The 21392-nt window shown below is 32.5% G+C and overlaps 6 protein-coding genes and 1 long non-coding RNA gene across 7 annotated transcripts; 4 read left to right on the top strand and 3 right to left on the bottom strand.

The window, feature by feature from the left end:
- The first annotated feature begins 2217 nt into the window (after positions 1 to 2217).
- On the top strand, positions 2218 to 3579 carry LOC111832667. The gene is made up of 2 exons (XR_002835568.1): positions 2218 to 2364; positions 3324 to 3579. It is a non-coding gene; the product is annotated as an uncharacterized LOC111832667 (long non-coding RNA).
- Positions 3580 to 4823: 1244 nt separating this feature from the next.
- LOC17876800 lies at positions 4824 to 5428 on the top strand. The gene is made up of 2 exons (XM_006279445.2): positions 4824 to 4984; positions 5207 to 5428. Exons 1-2 carry the CDS (start codon positions 4864 to 4866, stop codon positions 5323 to 5325), a joined length of 240 nt encoding a protein of 79 aa, XP_006279507.2. The 5' UTR covers positions 4824 to 4863; the 3' UTR covers positions 5326 to 5428.
- Positions 5429 to 5644: 216 nt separating this feature from the next.
- On the bottom strand, positions 5645 to 7350 carry LOC17877229 (elongation factor Tu, chloroplastic). Its single transcript, XM_006280338.2, has one exon. It carries the CDS (start codon positions 7286 to 7288, stop codon positions 5855 to 5857), a length of 1434 nt encoding a protein of 477 aa, XP_006280400.1. The 5' UTR covers positions 7289 to 7350; the 3' UTR covers positions 5645 to 5854.
- Positions 7351 to 8693: 1343 nt separating this feature from the next.
- LOC17874882 lies at positions 8694 to 10487 on the top strand. Its single transcript, XM_006282182.2, has 8 exons — positions 8694 to 9025; positions 9107 to 9162; positions 9281 to 9340; positions 9415 to 9492; positions 9580 to 9709; positions 9788 to 9840; positions 9927 to 10100; positions 10196 to 10487. The coding sequence occupies exons 1-8, from the start codon at positions 8725 to 8727 to the stop codon at positions 10367 to 10369; spliced, it is 1026 nt and encodes a 341-aa protein (XP_006282244.2). The 5' UTR covers positions 8694 to 8724; the 3' UTR covers positions 10370 to 10487.
- A 141-nt stretch (positions 10488 to 10628) lies between these two features.
- Positions 10629 to 12551, top strand: LOC17876645. The gene is made up of 8 exons (XM_023785198.1): positions 10629 to 10988; positions 11085 to 11140; positions 11257 to 11316; positions 11408 to 11485; positions 11585 to 11714; positions 11791 to 11843; positions 11929 to 12102; positions 12193 to 12551. Exons 1-8 carry the CDS (start codon positions 10673 to 10675, stop codon positions 12337 to 12339), a joined length of 1014 nt encoding a protein of 337 aa, XP_023640966.1. The 5' UTR covers positions 10629 to 10672; the 3' UTR covers positions 12340 to 12551.
- Positions 12552 to 16062: 3511 nt separating this feature from the next.
- On the bottom strand, positions 16063 to 16926 carry LOC17877063 (plasma membrane-associated cation-binding protein 2). Its single transcript, XM_006279643.2, has 2 exons — positions 16883 to 16926; positions 16063 to 16726 (listed from the first exon to the last, which is right to left on the bottom strand). Exon 2 carries the CDS (start codon positions 16700 to 16702, stop codon positions 16205 to 16207), a length of 498 nt encoding a protein of 165 aa, XP_006279705.1. The 5' UTR covers positions 16703 to 16726; positions 16883 to 16926; the 3' UTR covers positions 16063 to 16204.
- A 2049-nt stretch (positions 16927 to 18975) lies between these two features.
- Positions 18976 to 20814, bottom strand: LOC17875523 (cytochrome P450 93A3). Its single transcript, XM_006281890.2, has 2 exons — positions 19830 to 20814; positions 18976 to 19762 (listed from the first exon to the last, which is right to left on the bottom strand). The coding sequence occupies exons 1-2, from the start codon at positions 20724 to 20726 to the stop codon at positions 19142 to 19144; spliced, it is 1518 nt and encodes a 505-aa protein (XP_006281952.1). The 5' UTR covers positions 20727 to 20814; the 3' UTR covers positions 18976 to 19141.
- Positions 20815 to 21392: the final 578 nt, after the last annotated feature.

The raw sequence follows: 21392 nt of genomic DNA, 5'->3' as shown, positions 1-21392 counted from the left end.
GTGGACGCAATATTACTCTTACAATATATATTTCATGTGAACATTCATAAACGTGACAAAGGACAATAGTGAAACTTGACCATGGTCACTCTTTAATTGAATATGTACGTATGTCATTGTTTTATAATATGATATACGTACATATTAATGGCTAGGGTTTAAATGGATTCCTCTAAATTCCCTATAAGTTCAAAGTCTAGAGAATACAAAATTGCTGCAAATGGATTACAAATTTTAAGTTTTCTTTGCATTTTGTTTTCTTAAAAAATAATTATATGCAAGCTGAACCTACTTAGACAGGATAGGTTCGGTTAAACCAGTTCAGAATTTATCCTTTGTTGTCCTAAGATTATACATACGTCGGATTTTTAGTGATCATCTACGTATAGTTAAAACATTGAAGACGTTATTATAGCCTTGGTAGATATTTGGGTTTGTTTGACCATTTATCAAAAGTTGTGGGTTTAAAACCTATAAAAAGAGGTTATAAAGGGTCGGGACGTTTTTTTTTTTTTGTTGACAAAAAAAAAAAAAAGGGTCGGGACGTTTTAAGTTAGTGCTTCTTAGAGGAGATTAGATCCAATATCGTGAAACTTCGAGATAATTTAGATACAAAAATATGAGTTCTAATGTATTTTGATATGTGTTATAAGAGAATTTGAACAAATATATTTTTCAAATACCATTTTTAAAAAATACTCGTTTCCAAACTTTATCTAAATATGTGTATAATCTTATAAATATATACACAAATTATTTTAATATGTGTGTAAAATTTTATACATCTTTCATAAATACCATATAAATATCTTATAAGAACCTTTTAAACCATTTAAAAACCTTTTAAAAACTTTGTAAATCTAATAAAAATGATTTAAAACCTTATAATTATTTCATTTTTGGATCAAATCTCTTAATGGTAGATTTTTTTTTGTCAACCTCTTAATGTTAGTTATTATCTATAAGTATCTTATAAACTATATAAGTCTTTATAATTTTTTATATTTAAACATGGATATTTTTGAAAATAGATTGATTAAAGATGTGTTTTTGAAAAAAAATACACCAAAATGATATTTCTCAAAAATTCTCATGTTTTATTCGGATTTCTAATAAACAATTCGAATACTAATTAATCAGATATCATTTAATTAAAAATCAAAATAACGAGTATCCTAATATTCCATATTCAAGTAACTAAAACATATTAAAAGTTTAAATAGATAGCCAAATCAATTATCAATACATGCAAAATAGAATATGAAACTAGGGAAAACGATAAAAAAAACTCTAAAATAAAACGTAGTCACCTATTCTTTTTTATTTTTATATGAACAACAAGGTCAACTTATAATTAAAGATTAATGCCTAGTGGAATTAATAAATTATTGGTAAGGTTTTTATTTGTTTTCTTTCTTTCGTGATACGATCACTCTCCATTTTACTAAAATCATGAAAAAGAATGTTAGAGAGATTTTTTTTTTTTGTATATTTATCTCTATAGTAAATAACAAAAGATTTGTTTTGTTTTCTTTTTTTAGTGTCTATCTTTATTTTCTATTTAAGCTGAACGTGCACATTTTTGTAGCAAAAGGTATACACACTCATATTGAAACTAGAGAACATATGAAATTTGGATTCAGCTGAAAGCCAAAATCAAAACTAACTGCAAACCAAACTAAAGTGTTTAAATTTTCATTACAAGGAAAAAAATACTAAAACCAAAGGAACATGAACAAGTGCACTATGGAGTCACATAAACTGATCGGTCGTTTGATTGCTTTTTATTTATTGATCGGTTTTTACTATCCCAAATATACTCGATCAAGACCTTAATAATATTATATAGTCTCACATACAACCAAAACCAATCTCTGATTCAGATCTATGAACTTTAAATATATGGGGTTTAAGATCACGAGTCAGACATGGATTACATGTTTAAAGAGGTCTAATACAATTGATGATAAGAGTAAACTTAATCTCGAATCTACAATTATAGAGAAGAATAGTCAATGAGAAAACAAAAGGGTTAATATATTATACGTTCACACAATTTGTTTATATATGAACAAGAGGGTCAACTTATTAAAGATTAATGACTAGTGGAGAAAATTAATGGTAATTTATTAGTAGTTTTTTTATTTGTTTTCTTTCTTTCTTGAAACGATCACTCTCCATTCTAGTATATAAATGAACGTCTAAAACCATGAAAAAGAATGTTAATTAAGAGAGATATGAGGAAGATGATTTCTACAAAGTTTGGCCAAGTACTAATTGTGCTTCTTCTTCTTCTTCTTTGCACCCACCTTTGCCTTACCGAGTCAGCTCTTCCTTCTGGTCATCAACCATTCCTTCGAACAGGTTCGTATTTTCGTACATACATATACATATAGGACGTGTTCAAACATGGTCAAACAAGGTCTAGTTACATGGAAAATATATATAGGAGGTGTTCAAACATGTCAAAGCTTTACTTGATATGACAAATGAAAAAATTATTGAACTATTAGAAAAAAAAATCATTGAACTATAACTATTTAGGCGACTTCAGCTATAATTAGTTCAATGATTTTTAGTTATAGTTAACTATTTAGACTGTTAAGAAAAAAAATACTATTTAGATTGAAGTTGCCTAAATAGTTATAGTTCGATGATTTTTTGTTTTCTCCTTGACTATGCACTGATAGCTTAATGGTGTCATCGTTGTAACTTGTGAATCGTGAAAGTATGTAGTTTGATTTTCGGTTCTGGAAAGTTACCTAAATAATTTCTCATGAAGGAATTTATTTAGGTAACTTAACATTTTAGTTATAATCAGATGGTTACATAAAAGCGCTTATAGGTTACCGTGAAGTATATTTATTCTGTTAAATATAAAAAATTTTAGGTAAATATGTGTAATTTATGAAACTATTATTTGTGTTCAAAAAAAAAACTATTATTTATAAAGATAAAAAATTATTGAATAATTAGATTAAAAAAAATTCATCTAATCACTTTTTGTTGCAAAATTTACAGAGTTAAAAGTATCAAATAATATTAAAATCTACAAAAATAATTTATAAAGTGAAAAAAAAAAAATCAGAATATCTTATATTATGGAACAGTGGGATAATATATCTTATATAAAGAAGGTTTTTTCCTTCTTCCTTTGGTTAAAAAGTTCATGAAATCTAGTTTCGAAAAGTCATAACATCTTTCTCATTTTACATTTTTAGTTACATAAATTTGCGTTTTATATGTTGTTATTTAAATATATATATATATATATATATATATATGTCTCTAATTATAATTCCTTGAATGAAACTAAAATGAAGGGAGGAGAATGATGAGTTATTATAAGATGATTGAAGGACCAGTGAGACCATCGCAGAGCCAAACAGCTGGTGGAAAAATTTCTAATGATGATGATCCTTCCACTCCCACCGATTAGAAATTTTTAAATTTTAACTTTATGTTGCTTTTGCATCAACAATTCACAGTTTACGTGATATTTATGTTTTTTAATTAAATCATTTTCATTGTAAGAACATTTGAACTTCGTGTACTATAATGTCATGCTATTTTCCATAATCTTTGACTACACGATCTGCCAAGTGGATCGAATCTTATCTTCGACCAGATCAGCATCTCTTGATTCGTTAAGACTGGTGACTTTTAAAATTAAGATTAGTCTCGGGAACCTATGGATCGATAAAAATTCTTGCCATTTTTAAGACATTCAGAGTGTCTGCTAATGATTGAAGTGATGTACTAACAAAATTTCTAAAGGTTCCAATAGTGACAGTGCTTGAAGCGGAAAAGACAGTAGATGGAATAGACTACTATTTATTTACCATCCATCAATTTTGGTATATAATATGATATAATAGCATGTATATATTTTAAAAAGCTATATAAAAAATCAATATAACCAAACACGAATCGTTTTTACATATAAATAGAGTCGGTTTACAGCGTATTAAACAGATTTATCCACAATGACCATAATAACCATATCAGACTCCTAGTCTCTAGCAAAGTGGGCAAAACTATTAACCATCGACCCTATCTCTCCTTTTTCTCAAGCCACTCCTTCTGTTTTTGCTCTATTCTTGTTATTCTTCGAGTTTTTTTTCTTTTTCTTTTTTTTGATAAACCCTATCTTGTGATCCGGTCAGCCTCGGTAGAAACACACCAAAGTGCTTCAGAGTGTACGTCTTCCCGAAGGGCCACCACACTTTCTATCCCGAGTTTGGAATGTTTTCGGACTAATGCCAGGGGCTAGTCAGGCCAACTGACTGGTCCTGGTTTCTTTGAATTTGTGTGATTTTGCTTATAAATAATTGGTTATCTTTGGTATAACCATATTTAATTCCTCAACTCAAATTTACTCTTTCATAGTCTTGGGAATCACATTTCTTATTCAACCAAAATAAAAACTCGGAATCCTGGCCTACGAACTTTTAATATATTGGTTTAAGATGATCAACGAATCACGGATTCACATTTACTAGGAGCTATGAAACAATGGATAATTTAACATAAACAAGATCCGATCTGAAAACCCTGATATATTTGTCACTATATACTTTGTAAAGAAGGAATGGTCAAATATGAACAACAAGATTAGAATGATTAATATGGTTTTATAAGTAGTTATTTGTTTTTTTATAAGAACAAGAGGGTCAACTTGTTAAGGGCAATGATTAATTGTTGTGTATTATTGACTAGTGGAGAAAAAAAAAAAAAAAAGAGAGTCAACTTGTCTTTGCTAAGTTTTTGTTTGTTGCATATTGTATCGTAAAAACGTTCTAACCCAATGGACATAAATATATGAGTCTAAAAGTCAAGAGAGATCAAATAAAAGATCGAGAAATGAGAAACACAACTTCTTCAAAAATGGGTCAAGTGCTAATAGTGATTCTTCTCCTTTGCACTGTCCTTGGCCGTACCGAGTCAGCTCTTCCTTCTGGTCACCGATCAATCTTACTAACCGGTCAGTGTTTCCATACACACTCACATATAAACGCATATAATGATATGTTTTGTATAGTTATGAATTGATATATGGAGAAGATCCATGAAACAATTAGGATATTTATAGGACTTGTTAAAACATTTTAAAGCTGTACTTGTGTTGTGTTTATGCACATGATATTAGAAATGATACTACTGTGCCAATTCACTCATGCGTGTTAGGTAACTATGTCTTAACTAGGGAGGAGAATGATGGGTTACTATAAACATATCCAGGTGCCAGTTAGACCATCGCAGAGCCAACAAGGTGGTGGACGTGATCATGATGATGATCCTCCTATCGCAGCCAACGTTGATTAACCGTGGATTCTAATTTTTGTTTTCTTTCTGCTTGTTTCGTCTTTATTTGAAGTAATAAAAGTTCTTGTATCGCCTCTGTATATCATATCTTTTGTGTTTTTAATCTTTTTCATTGTTAATTAGATCACCATTATTGGTGTAGGATCTTTTCATTCACATATCTTAGCCTAAGATTTGGCTAAGATGCTACCGATAATGTTGCTTTTAGAACGTATTTGCATGTGTTGGACCAGAAGCATCCACCGAAGCTTCTTTATTTGATTGAGAATGAGGTTCACAGAGAACATACTACAACCTTATCTATAACACCAACACACAATTCATACAAATGTGAGCTTTTCAATTCAGATTGAAACCAGAGAACATCTATGAAATTGTTTATTATGTGTCTTTTTCATATTAAAAAAATGGCGAGAAAAAGAGAAGAAAAATAACACTAATTTCAAATCAATTTTTTCCAAGAGTAATCTCAAAAACAAAAGAAGAAAGCAAAGAACAAGAGCTCAGCTCGCGCTATTGCGAAAAACTCTCATTCGATAATGGACTGAATCACACCAGCACCAACAGTCTTACCACCTTCTCTAATAGCAAACCTCATCCCTTGTTCACAAGCAACAGGCACAATAAGCTCAACAACAATCTTAACCCGATCACCGGGCATAACCATCTTCGATTCCTCGTCCTTATCATTCATAATCTTGGTCACTTTACCAGTAACATCAGTCGTCCTCATGTAAAACTGAGGCCTATACCCCGCGAAAAACGGTGAATGTCTTCCTCCTTCTTCTTTCTTCAACACATACACAATCGCTTCAAACTTAGTATGCGGAGTAATCGATCCAGGCTTAGCCAAAACCATACCTCTTTGAATATCAGCCTTTTGTATACCTCTAAGCAACAATCCAACATTATCACCAGCCATTGCTTCATCAAGAATCTTCTGAAACATCTCAACTCCAGTAACCGTATAATTCCTAGTCTCTCTCAATCCCACCAAATCAACAGTCTCCCCAACCTTAACAGTACCTCTTTCGACACGGCCCGTAGCAACCGTACCACGGCCAGTAATAGAAAAAACATCCTCAACAGCTAACAAAAACGGTAACTCGGTCTGCCTAGTCGGAATCGGGATATAACTATCAACAGAATCCATCAACTCATAAATCTTATCTACCCATTTGTTCTCACCTCTCTTAACACTAGGATTCTCAGTCAAAGTCTCAACAGCTAACAAAGCAGAGCCAGAGATAATAGGAATATCATCACCATTAAACTCATAAGACGTTAAAAGCTCACGAACCTCAAGCTCAACAAGCTCTAAAAGCTCAGCATCATCAACTTGATCTTCTTTATTAAGAAACACAACCATATCAGGAACACCAACTTGCTTAGCCAACAAGATATGTTCTTTAGTCTGTGGCATTGGTCCATCAGCACCAGACACAACAAGAATCGCACCATCCATCTGAGCAGCACCTGTTATCATGTTCTTGACGTAATCAGCGTGACCAGGACAATCAACATGAGCGTAATGACGATTCTCTGTTTCGTACTCGACCGTCGCAGTGTTGATTGTGATACCACGAGCTCTTTCTTCAGGAGCTGCGTCTATCTCGTCGTATTTTTTAGCTACGCTGTTTCCCATTGAAGCTAAAGCCATTGTTAAAGCTGCGGTTAGGGTTGTTTTGCCATGGTCGACGTGACCTATTGTTCCTATGTTGACGTGAGGTTTCTTGCGTTCGAATTTACCTCTCGCCGCGCGAACTGTGAAGGCGCGGCGGAGGAGACGGTGAGGGGAGGGTGTGGTTGAGGTTGTGATGGAGAGGGATGTGATTGAAGGGAGGAAGGAGGAAGAGAGAGTTATGGAGTTTGGTTTAGTGGAAGTGGAGATGGAGATGGATGGTGGAGAAGTGAGGAGTTTAGTTGAGGAAGAAGAAGTAGCGGCGGGTGATGAAATCGCCATTGAGAAACAGAGGAGAATTAGGGTTTGGTGAATTTGAAGGAGATTTGGGAAGAGAGAGTGTTTATAAATTTGTGAAGAAGGTAACGAAGAAAATGAAAGGCTCTTATTTAGTTTTATCCGTTGCAATGTGTGCCAATCTTTTTTTATTTTATTTTATTTTATTTATGTATTTATTATTTTAAATTGAAGAAATATATGACAGGATAATGTAATTATTTTATTTTATTTTTCTTACAGGGAATGTATTTATATATTTTGTAAAATGGTTTTAGGAAGATTCCCTATAAATTATTTATCGGATGAAGAAAGTTTTGGATTTTGAATTTGAGGATTTACTGGTAAGTTTAAATATTGGATCAATTTTTGGAAATTATAATTTATTTTCTAATAGAAATATTTACTGAAATAGTTAAGTTTTGTATAATTATAAAATGTGTATATTAAACAGATTTTTTCGGTTTTATAGAAAACGTCATTCCAAATTTTTTTTATCATTCCAAAATTTTATCATTGGGTAATTTGGGTATAAAACTTAATTAATGTATGTTCAAATAATTTATTATTCCTAATATATATATATATATATATATATATATATATATATATCTGTCAACCATTCCTAAAAAATATTGTTTTTAAATTTTTATTTTTTATTTTTTTATGAAGGTATTATTTTGCATTTTCAATATAATTTAAAATAATTATAATTTTATCTCTATTATTTTAGCATATTATATAAAAATTTTGTTAGAGTATATATAATAAATATATTACAGTAGAAATTTACATAATTTTTTTTTTGTGCAACATGTAAAAACAAACGGCAAATAATTCGTTTATACAAAAAATCAAGAACTTGTTCAAATAACTTAACTATTATTGATATGGACAATTGGCATAATTAAAACTCAAGTAAAATGTACATATTCGTGGCCATTTCATTGCTTACGTGTACTCTTCGAGACCAATACAAATATTTCTCTATTGGAGAGAAACAAATCGTGTCGTTTTTCTAAGCACTCGTTAAACGCAGACAAAATCCGCAAGTCAAATCCGAATCCACGTGTGCTTTTGAACACTGATATTTTTTTCATTTTAACATTTTGGGCTATACTTTTCAGGTTACGTTCTATGCCGTTTCAGGATAAGTTTTGGACCGGTTCGTTTTGTTTTGTCAGCTCAGCTCTTGTAACACGCGATACCGAAGATTCGAACATAAAATCTGAGTTTCTAGAATCAAAAACACTGCCGTTTGTACTGTCAATAAACGGCAAGACACTAACTGGGTTGTAATGCCGACTACTTTTCCAACACAATCCAAAAGTCACTTGTGAGGTGTGAGCTTAGAGCCTGAGACTGTAATCGACGTAATAAAGCTGAAGGTAGGAGAAAAGGATAAGATTTTTAGATGCAAAGAGATAACTGAAGAGAAAAAGATGGCAGCTTTGAGTTTGAGTTCCATGGCTATGTCATGTCTACATTCACTTTCTAGCAACCAAAGTTGCTTCCTTTCATCTCAATTTTCAAAACCCTTGTTCGTATTCCCATCTCAGAAGAAACCCAGATTCTCTTTTTCCTTTTGCCTCAAGGAAAGTGATCGTGGCATTGAAGAAGACAAAGAGGCAGAGGAAGAGGAAGAAGAAGAGTGTTCGGTTGTGTCAGCAGTGAGAAGCAGATACAATGAGATTGTTATAGTGGATACTGTTGCTTCTAGATATCTTCTTCTTGATTCAACTAGTGAGATTTTATTAAAAACCCTAATTCCTCTGTTTTGGATATCAGATCCCCTGATTGTAACCTAAGTTTAAAATTATGTAGGGAATGTGCATAGTGTTATCAACAAAGGAGGGCATAACTGGACTGGATCTTATTGGGTATGTCACAAAAATCTTAGCTTTGGTTGTTTCTCTATTATTAAGTAAATGTGGTTTTGTCTAAGATAACAGAACATTGTGCTTAGTGTTGAATCCTATCGACATTTTTGTTTTGCAGGATGAGTCTGCAAGTTTGCCGCCTATTATCCCTGATGGTCCCATTGCGATCTATGGCTTGGTGAGCACTACGCGATGATACTCATACGGATTAGTCGATGAAGTGTTTAACTTTATGTTCATGTGTTTCTTAAGGGTGGTGGAACAGCTGCAAGATTGATTCTTGAGTTGTGGCCTTCAACGCAGCTTGAAGGTTGGGAAATCGATGAAATTGTAAGTAAGCTATCGGATTTTCTTTTGCGGCATTTCGTTTGCATTTTGAAATCTTGTGTTCACTGTGATTTCAATTATGAACAGTAGTTGATTGAGAAAGCTAGAAATTATCTCGGACTGTCTGAACTAGAGATACCGACATCAAAAGGCGGTAGACTTAGTATTCATGTAGATGATGCTCTCTCACATTCTCAAGATGATTCAGGAAGATATGCTGGTAAGTTTTACAGGTTAATGTTTTTTGTTTAATCCAATGTTCTTGTCTAAATTCTTGAATTCTTATATGTCGATTTAGGGATCATCGTTGATTTGTTCGCCGATGGGAAGGTCTTAGATCAGCTACAAGAGGTACTCTATATAAGTGGTAATGGTATTGATATTATTTAGTCAATTTTGTAACACCAGAGTATTTTCTTGAATCTGAGTTTGTTCAGGTTCCAATATGGCTGGAACTAGCTAGTCGGTTAATGCCTAACGGTCGCCTTATGGTGAACTGTGCGGGAATCGAATCAGAAATAGTGAATGGAAAACCACAGTTGGTGTTAGATGATTTAGCTTGGAAGTTGAATTCAACAGTCAAGTTCTTGTCAGAAGCATTTCCTGGACAAGTAAGTAACAACACATTTCATTTTCATGCATCCTTTTGTTACAATGAGAAGAACCAAAAGATTAAACCCGGCTTGAGATTTATTCGTTGTTTCAGGTTAGCTGGAAGAGAACACCAGATTCAAAAGGTCTCAACTTTGTTGCTTTAACCGGTGGCTTACCGGATCTTAGTGACTGGTCTAACAAGGTTCCACTACGTTTATGTGAAACAGTGAAACTATGGAAGCTTTGCGAGACTCCTTTAGAAACTGGTGCTTTGAATACATCTTAGCATCTAAGAGTTTTAACTTCTTTAAGGACAAGATTTTGTCACATTATCACATGTGAATAGTGAACGTTGTGTATGATTTGTATACACACAAATGGACAAAAGAAAGTTATATGAGAAAACAAATCGTGTCGTCTTGACTTTTCTAGTTACACAAATCGTGCCGTTTGTATAATCAATAAACGGCAAGACACTTACCGTTGCAAAATTGACATTTTTTTGCTGAGACTCTGTAAATTGAAGGTAGTAGGAAGAGGAAAAGGATAAGACTTTGACACAAAGAGGTCTCACTGAACCAAACCAAAAATGGCAGCTTTGAGTTCTATAGCAATCTCATCTCTACATTCACTTTCTCGATACGAAAGCTGCTTCCTTTCATCTCAATTTTCAAAACCCTTGTTCCTAAACCCGATTCAGAACAAACCCAGATTCTCAATTTCGTTTTGCCTCAAGCAAAGTGATCGTGGCGAGAAGCAAATCCAACAAGAACAAGTCAAAGAAGATGACGAAGAAGAAGAGGAAGAAGAAGAGTATTGGGTTGTTTCAGCTGCAAGAAGCAGATACAATGAGATTGTTATAGTGGACACTGCTTCTTCAAGATACCTTCTCCTTGATTCAACTAGTGAGATTTAAAAACAAAAAAAACCTAATTCCTCTGTTTTTGGATAAGTAAGCTTGTGTTATCTGTTCATCTGATATTAAACCTCGTTTTATGTAGAGAATGTGCATAGTATGATCAATAAAGGAGGTCAGACATGGACTGGAGCCTATTGGGTATGTTAGTATATGACATTGCTGTAAAAAAAATCGTAGCTTTGGTTTGTTTCTCTTCTGTGTAATCAATGTGGTTTTGTCAAAGATAACAGAATCATATGAACGTTTTGGTGTAGGACGAGTTTGCGAGTTTGCCGCCTATTGTCCCTGATGGTCCTATTGCAATCTATGGTTTGGTGAGTTTTACACTATGAATCTCATTCTGATTGTCTGTGATGTACATGAATATAAGCTTCAATTAGTCAATTTGGTCATGTGTGTTTTTAGGGTGGTGGAACAGATGCAAGATTGATTCTTGAGTTATGGCCTTCTCTGCAGCTTGAAGGGTGGGAAATTGATGAAATTGTATGTAAGCTATCTTCTTGAATCAATCAGATTTTTCTTTTGGCGTTTTCTTTAAATCTTGCAAGTTGAGTTCAATGTGATTTCTTATATATGAAATAGTTGATTGAGAAAGCAAGAGAGTATCTTGGGCTGTCTGATCTCGAGAAACCGACACCACAAGGCGGTGGACTTTCTATTCGTGTAGACGATGCTCTCTCGCCTTCTGAAGATGCTAAAGGAAAATATGCTGGTGAGATTTCAAGATAAATGTATGTTGCCTATTCGTTTGTTCTTATCTGAAATCTCGAATTCTTATGTTGATTTAGGGATCATTGTTGATTTGTTTGCTGGTGGAAAGGTCTTAGATCAGCTACAACAGGTACTTCAAATGGTTATGGTTGCTAGTATTATCAGGCAAACATAGACTCTTTGCGTATTAGTATTTTGATTTCGATTCTCTTTAGGTCCCAATTTGGCATGAGCTGGCTAGTAGGCTAATGCCTAACGGTCGCATTATGGTGAATTGTGCTGGAATTGAATCAGAACTACAGAATGGAAAACCGCAGTTGATCTTAAATGATTCAGCTTGGATGTTGAATTCTACCGTCAAGATCTTGTCAGAAGCATTTCCCGGACAAGTAAGTTTAACACATTTCATCTCCATCCTTCTGAACGAAAAGAAGTAAAATATTAAAAAGCCCCATTTGCCACTATCTATTTTGTTGCAGGTTAGCTGGAAGAGAACACCAGATTCACAAGGTCTCAACTTTGTTGCCTTAACCGGAGGCTTACCTGATCTTAGTGACTGGTCTAAGAAGGTTCCGGTTCGTTTGAGGGAAACTGTGAAGCAATGGAAGCTCTGTGAGGCCCCTTAACAAATCTGATGTTTTCAAGTGCATCTTAACATGTCTCCAACCAAGAAATCAACCAAATTATTTTGAGGAATCACCAAAAGTGCAAAGATTTGATCAAACCTTAAATGTGAATAGTGACAACAAGTTTGTTCTTTGCTTTTTTTTTATGCAGTCTTTAAGTACAAAGAAGGTTTATTTTTTTCAATAATCTAATGTAAATTATGGGTGTTAAACACTAAAATTATCGACAAAAAAAACACTAAAATTAAAGTTAGTAACTTTTAAAGAGTTCCTTATTTAAGTTAAAAAGTTGCAGACTTCAAAAGGTTATAAAAAAAAAAAAAAACACACACCAAAAGAGTTCTAGATATCCTTACCAAAAAGAAAAAGAAAAAAGAGTTCTAGACATTGAACAATAATTCAAAGTTAGAGTTACATATTATGTTGTTTACACTTTATTTTTAAAGAGTTCCAAATAATTTTATTTATGATTGTAGGTAATGCATCATATAAACGTTTATTGTTAATGTGACATCAAAACGATCGATGTCTCATTTGGATTGAATTAATAAGATACTAGATGTTAACCGAGAAAAAACATTTACGTTTAGTTTACGTTTTTTTGGATCTTTTGTTAGAATTTATTTAACAATTATTAAGAGAAGCTCAACATAAATTAATACACATTAAATTAATAATTTTTATAAATTAATAATTTTTTCCGATTCTAACTTGAGACTAGTATAATTTTAGACACATTTCGATAAAATAATAAGATAATATTTTTTTTTGGAAAATCTTTTGCAAATAAATAATCTCTATAAATTAATACACGTTAAATTAATAATCTCTATAAAATAATAAGTTATGAAATTTGGAAAATCTAATTAACTTGCATTTTCTTTGCACAAAAAAGGCTTGATAAATATTTTTTTCCTAATTGATACGAATCCTCTCTAATTATTCTTAGTTCTTTAATACCATACGAGATCTTTCTATTTGCTTGAAACAAATTGATTGAATGGTCATAGTTACACTTAATCAGCACCATTTCGAACTATAGCTGAAGGCCGTAATCAGGGATTAGGTCCACCAAATGTTGAAGGATAAAACCCTCGGTAAAATCATTTTTTCGTTTTCATATGTATTTCTTAAATTTTTGTTTCCCATTGACAGCTTTCTATCTTTGTGCCTTATGACTACGAGAGTGTTTCTTTTGCCAAATCCATCAATGTACATTCTTCTTAAGTAATAAATCTCTTCCACACATTTTGACCACAGACAATACTAGACAAGAGATTTATTGGGACAGTCACGATCATACAACACTATGAATCACAGTTTATAAGGCTGGTAGCATCAATGAAGGCCGAGGACTGAGAGAGCATATTTGTAGCAAAATATATATTTATATCTTATTCTTGATAATATAAATTTTAGTTAGAGTAACTTTTATTGTTGTATATTACTATATTTTATTAAAATCTCTCATAATACAATGTTGGATTAGTTTTTTTTGTTTTGTTTTAGGTTTGTTAAGTTTTATTTAAAAAATAATTATACTTGATAATATTATCATTAAAAGTATTATTCTTGATAATATTATTATTAAAAGTGTAATATATTTATACTTATGTAAAATATCTTAAAGACCAAATATTAAATATAAGAAAATTACTATTCAATTTTGACCCCTTTTTTAATATTTAGTGTGGAATTTTTTACCCGTAAATCTTCTTCTTTTTTTAATTAAATTTTTTTTAAAGAAAAAAATTATTAAAAAAATTTGTATTATACATTACAAAATCTTGAATCGATAAAAATAAGAACCGAAGATATTTATAATAATTGACTTTAGCCAAATTAAATTCTTTGATGCTCTTGTCTCCCAGTTATATAATTGGTTCAAAATTTCAAACTAGATTAGTTTTGAGTTTTTTTTTTTTTTTTGTCAACAATACTGGCAATTAGCTCAAACGAGCCAATTCGAGGGACACTTGTTTACATACTTAACAGGGAACGGAGTGGTGCGAATATTTCGCGCCAGAAAATCCGCTTTTACATTAAGATTACGAGAAATATAATAAACAGAGAAAGATGAAAATTCTTCCCTATCAGCAGCAATATCATCAAGGTAAACAGAGAAGGCCGGCCATTCGGACGGAGAAGACACCATCTTCACCAAGTCGGAACAGTCCGTAAGGAACATAACATCTCTGTGATACTAGTTTTGAGTTTTTCTTCAAGTAAAATCCACTATGTGATACTATGACAGATGAGATGAATCATTCTCTACAGCTTTAGACTCATTCATCACGAAGTTGGGTTTTGTCTTAGGCATGTATGAATGCTCTCTATAGAGAAATCAAAATCCCAACAGTTTCGTATTTATTTAAAAGAAAAGATTATGATAATTATTTTGTTTTAGTGATATGTTTTGACCTTTGAGGTCTATATTTTGGTTTTGGAATATCAAATTCTAATTTATTCCCTTTGTTAATTTGTTTGATAAATTAAGAGTATCATTTTACTATATTTTACACAAATTGATACACTAGATTATATTCACTATCTCCTCTAAACTTTCAATGTTCTCCTCTAAATTTTTAATCACAAAGATGCATTTTTGATATAAAAAAAAATGGTTTTTGATTGAATATAATATTACATTCAACCCCAAAAAAAAACTTCCTTATAATACCTTCTCTCTAATTGATAAGCTGAAATAATAAAGATAAAAAATTTTAAAATCAAAACTACATTGAAAATACAAAATTACACTTTTTGTGAAACGAAATTAAAATTTAAGATTACATTCTTCATGAAACGGAAAGAATATTAAATTATCGGAAAAAGAACTAATCATTAACCAAAGTGGTAACATTAAAAAGACCATAAGCTCAAGTCTTCTTAACTAATAGTTTGTCTAGATAGTGTTACAATTAAAAAGAAAATTAATTTTAAATTTTAGAAAAAAGAATAAATAAAAGATAGAAAAATGGTAATTCCACAGAAAAGATTAGTCATTCCAAAGAATTATCAATCATCGAGATGAGATGGTAATAGTATGTGGCAATAATGATACTAGGTAGTTTCATCAATCGAGATAAAATTAGGTTAAAATGGATTGAATTAGTCAATAGTCACAACGATGACCTTGAACCACATATGAATACACACACTTAAGATAATTCCGAATCCAACAAAACCCTGAAAATTTATTTTATTTCCTAATAATATTAGTATGGAAGATTACGTACGCAGCTTATTGTGTTCACGAGAAGGAAAAAAAAGAAAAAAAAGAAATTCCAATGAAGCAGAAGAGTGCGTACCACGTCATTTAAATAAAATATAAGTTGGTTGCATATCTTGAATATTACAATGTTCTTTCTTGCTTGCACGTATGAATATTCTCGTAGTTATCACAATATAGCATAAATATATATGTTCCATTTTGTTGCCACGACTAGAAATTATTGTATTGTAGAGAATTTAGTTTTGTAATTTATCAGACATATATAGGTGTTTTAAATTTAATAAGTCAATTAAATCCATATAGATTACTGTAAATTTAGTGATTTTTGAATTAAAAATAGCGAAATTTACTATTTTTCTAGTAGAGTATAATTTTAGATAATTGTATAAACTCTAAACTTTTGGTTAGTCTGAGTCATTAACTACATAAAAACCGGATTTTTTAAAAGAAATTTTTTAAAATTTGGAAGAAAAAAAGTAAGAGTTGGATCATAAAAACATATAATTCAAGCAAGCAAATTCATTTATAGAGTAAAATTCACATGGATAATAAAACAAATAAACAAACAAAGTAAATTATCCACACAAAGACAATCAATATTTTTTTAGAAAAATGTACCACAAAGAAAATTCAAGCCTTTTGTGGCTCTGCCGCCGGAGTTTCCGGTGCCTTAGCCGGAGTTTCCACCACCGGAGTTTCCGGGGCCTTCGGAGTCTCAGCCACCACCGGGGCCGGGGCAACGACTTCTTTCTTCACTTCCTCCACAGGTTTCTTCTCTTCCACGGCTGCTGGCTTCTTCTCCTCTTCCACGGTCGCTGGCTTCTTTTCCTCTACGACGGCTGGCTTCTTCTCCTCCTCCGCAGCTGCGGGGGCTGAGGCCGGGGCGGGAACCTCCACGGGTTTAGCCACCTCTTCTTTCTTCTCTTCAACTATCTCTATGATCTCTTTCTCGCCGGTTGCAATAGTTTCCTCAGGTTTGGTTTCTTCTACCTTGGCAGGTTCTTCGGTCTTGACGACATCTTCCACAACTTCTCTTGGCTTCTCCTCAACAACATCAGTCTTTTTGGCTGGACTCTTCTCAAACAATCTCTTCATCCTTGGAACAACCTTTGATTTCCAATAACCCATCTTTTAAAAGATATTAATATAATCCTGCCACCAAGAAAAAAACATTATTAGAAACTTTTCTATACATGTAACGTATAAATCTAAACGTATAATTATAAGAACGAGACAAGATCATCTGATTCACATATACATCGAACAACCTAATAGATTCATGCACCAACATGTTCGAGTGAGACTTACCCGAGATGATGATGATCTTGGTTGATGTTCTTTGTTCTTGTTAATTACTTTTTTTTTTTTGGTTTGTCTCTCTGATTATAAAGAAACCCTTCTCGTATTATAGAAGGAGTTATCTTTCTAATCACGGTTTGGTTTCAGTTAAATTACGTTACTACCCTTTTCTTTTTCTGTCGTTGTCCACCTTTATCCCGTTTGCGCTATAACCGAATCTGTTAGCTGGTACGCAAAACCGGTTTAACAATAGTAAACCTGGAATCGTATACACAAAATCAAAAATTCAATACATCTTTTTAATTAACTAATTATATATAGTTTTGATTACGTAATTTAATAAGAAAAATAAACCGTAGTTTCTCATAATTATGATTTTGAATTTTACGGTTTTTGTTAAAAACCCGGTTTAGTGTCAGAAGATTCAAGACAGAGTTGACAGTGATGAGAAGGGTAGGTACGTAATTTTCAGAGGATAATTGCCAGCTGGCAATTGATATTGTAATCACAGTTGGCAAAATATATAAAAATGTGATCTGCCATGGTGATCTGTAAGGTAATAGCTCACAACTATATTAGTCTGTTTTAAATTATTAGTTATTTTTAACTTCTAATCTTAGTTAGACAAATATATAAGTTTCACAATTAAATAGAATTTGTTTTGGTCAACTCATTAGCTGTTTTCTAAAATTTGTGTCTTTATCTTTTGATTTAAGAAACAAAAATGTAATTCCCATACCATGGCTATTTATTTAAAAGAAATAATTTAATTTAGTCAGACTGAGATTATTTTAATTTTGAATAATTTTGTTATGAAAAACAGACATCCCACCCACAATATCTAAGAATAAAAGTATGGAATATTCACCACAACATGGTTTACACTCCTCTCTATGTGTATGTATAAATCACAATTTAATACTTTAGAATTCACTTTAAACTACAAATTAAAATTTGTTTTTGACAGGATATAAATTTAACTCCCATTAAATATTAATTGTATTCGTAAAGCATCCAATATTTCTATCTAATCATTTTCTGCAATATTATAACTACTTGTGATAAGTTATCCTAATGACACACAACAATATTAACTGGTTAATAGTATAATTCAAAGATAATGATGTTAAACTGGGCATCAAATCCGTGGGCCTTACCGGATTCAGAATTATTTTTAGATTCGAACCAATTTCAAAAGCAAAGAATGTTAGATGAGTGTATTTGTTAATTATAAGGCCTACGGGTTTAATACGATAATAGACGACAAACGATAAGTCAGATTTAATATGTATTAGTAATGTCATGTTAAACTTTGGTACAATATAACTTCTATAAATTAATATTCGATAAATTAAAACTTTTTATAAATTAATAATTTTTTCCGGTCCCAAGTTAGGATCAGTATAATTTTAAACTCATTTCGATAAAATAATAAGATAATAATTTTTTTGAAAATCCTTTTAAATATATGGTCTCATCAATATTATAAATTAATAATTAGGTAAAATTTTCAAAATATATGTATATATAGACACATTAGTTTTTTTTAGAGATTATTTTTAAATATTTTTGAAAAAACTTTCCAAAATAGAAAAATCTCTCTATAAATTAATAATTATTAATTTATCGATAAATTAAAATCTCTATAAATTAATAGATTATAGTCCCAATATTATTAATTTATAGAGATTTTACTGTATTTCTCAAAACATTTAGCACTAAACTTTTAAAAATTTTGAACTTTTGATTTTTGTTTTTAATTTGTTTTTACTTCATAGATTAGTGTTTGTGTTATTAGGACCATATAAAGGAAAAACTGCGCACGCAATTAACTATTACATGAAGTTACCAAAGAAGGATCCAATATATGTATAATTCGAGAAGATGATTGCAAATTTCAACCAGATGTATCATAAAAGAAGAGTGCATCAAAATGACCAACCGTTTTCTTTTCTATTGGGTTGATTTTATGAACTTAACACAAGACCAAAAAGGTTGTGTCTTTAGTGGGTTAAAGTCTTTGTCTTTTAATTTATATTTGTTTTCATCGATGATACAGCTGATGTACTTACCTACTCTACCAAAAAAAAAAGAGAGAACAATTACAAATATGCATAATCCATTGTATACTAATACTACCGTATTGAATTGTACAAGTAGTCCGTAATTTTGTGATATAAATTAAGTTATGGAGATTTTATTCGCGTCCATAGTACAAGACATATATTTAAACCAGCAGTATAAGTTTTAGTTCTCCTTTGTGTTGAACTAGAGATAAAGATTTGGATCGGACAACCTTAGCACCGGCGTGGCAACAAGTCGATTTTTCAGCTTCAGTGTGATCCCAAACGTTTCCTCGATCCCAACTCTCTCTGCTTGGGGAATTATCCAATCAAAAGAATGCAAGAACGTAGCGAGATTGTAAAGAACAACCCTCTCGCCCATAGCCAACCCCGGACACATCCTACGACCAGACCCGAACGGTAGATAACTGAAGTCATTTCCGATAAAGTCATAAGACCTATCAAGAAACCTGTCAGGATCAAACTTGAGTGGATCCTCCCATATATTTGGATTCCTATGGATCGCCCACACATTAATGAAAATCTTTGAATCTTTAGGGATGGTGAAGCCACCAACCACAGTGGTTTGTGAAGGGCAGCGGGGAGAAAGGAGTGGAGCAATTGTGTGAAGCCTTAGAGTTTCTTTCATAATGGCGAGAATGTATGGAAGTTTAGAGATGTGAGATTCGTCCACTACTTTATCTGTGCCTACTACTTTGTCAAGCTCTTGTTGAGCTCTCTTCATGATCTCCGGGTTGTGTAATAGCTCGGCCATCGCGAATTCTATGACGTGTAATGATGTGTCTGTACCACCGAGCACCATGTCCTACAATAAACAAGCCGATTTTAACAAATATAATTGCGTTACTAGGGACCAATTTTTCATAACTTACCATGAGCAACGCCTTGACATCGTTCATTGTTAAATTTGTCTTGTCATCTTTTTCATCCTTGACTTTTAACAAGACATCTAGAAAATCCACAACTCTCTCATCACTGCCACTGCCCGTCCCCAACCGTTGGTTAATGATCCGGTCAAAAATTCGGTCCATTCTTTGAGCCGGTCTTCGCATACGCTTAACCAAACCCTGAAGATCAAACCGGCTCAATACCGGAAAAAAGTCAGAGATATTAGGCTTTAGTAAGAGGCCATTCATCTCTGTAACCAATTCTAAGAACTCGGCTTCAACAATCTCCCTCTCTTCTCCCTTGACCGTCGTGCCCCATAGCATCTGTCTCACAATATTTACATTCATTAATGATATCTGTTCTCCCAGGTTAATGGGCTTCCCGAGCCGAGCCTGGTCTGCTAAGTACCGGACTGTTCGCCGAGTCTCTCCACGACGGAGTTCAACGGAGGAATCCAACATGGCGTTGCTTAGTAGCCTATTAACACATAGTTTCCTAAGCATCCGCCACTTTGGTCCATACGGCGACCAAAGGATCTCAGAACCGCCATACGTATTGCCCGGAGCCACAGCAGGGATATCACGGTTAGCAAAGATCGTATCATTGGTTCTGAGAATCTCTTGCGCTACTTCAGGAGAGCTGACCACAATTGTCAGCTTGGCACCGAGCCAGAGTTTGAAAATGGGACCGTGCTGTTTAGCCAGCCCTTGGAAGTATGTGTGAAGCTCCGGTTGGAGGAATGGAAGGTTTCCGATGATGGGAAGGCCCCAAGGTCCCGGCGGCAACGGTGGAAACCGCCGTTTGTAGTTGGTGTAAAGCCAAAGATACCAAAAAACAGAGAATACAACGATCACAGTAAAAACATAGTCAGAGATTGTCATCTTTGTTTTTATTGATCATAGTCAAAGACGTTTATCTCTCTTCTTTTATAATAGGGTCATCATATATGTTCGACTTCTTATTCTTTTTTTTTTTATATTAGGTTATTTGAATATTATTTTTAAACGTGTTTGTAGGCATATATAATTGTATACTAGGGATGTACGTGCGGGGTTGATTTCAAAAGTTTGTATTACATACGTGTGTAATGGTTTTATTTCAATATATTACATACGTGCAAAGTTAAGTTTGTAAATGTTTTTTAAGTAATGTTATGTAATTCTTAATCAAAAGAATTCGTACCAGTTTCAAGTTGTTTTTAATTCGATTTAGATAGAGAAATTATCAGATTTATTTTCTTAAGTAGAGAACATACACATAAAAGAAAAGTAGTAAAAAAAAAAGCCACAAAAAGATGACTATTTCATAACCGTCGTGTCCCATCTCATTTATATCATTTTTTCATTTTATAACGGTGGTTTTAATACTCATTTGAGATTATATATTTTAGTCTAACATATAAAAAAACTAGAAAGTTGCCCACGCGATGCGTGGGTTATATATGAAATATTAATTTGAATTAGAAATTGAAAACTACATTAAGATATATATAAGTAATTGTTAATATAAAACATATTTGTGTACATTATAAACAGTAAAAGTAAATA

This window comes from Capsella rubella, unplaced genomic scaffold (genome assembly GCF_000375325.1).
Source record: "Capsella rubella cultivar Monte Gargano unplaced genomic scaffold, Caprub1_0 scaffold_8, whole genome shotgun sequence".
Taxonomy (NCBI): Eukaryota; Viridiplantae; Streptophyta; class Magnoliopsida; order Brassicales; family Brassicaceae; genus Capsella; species Capsella rubella.
The sequence above is the reverse complement of the archived record's forward strand: the minus strand, read 5'-3'. Positions and strand labels throughout refer to the sequence as shown.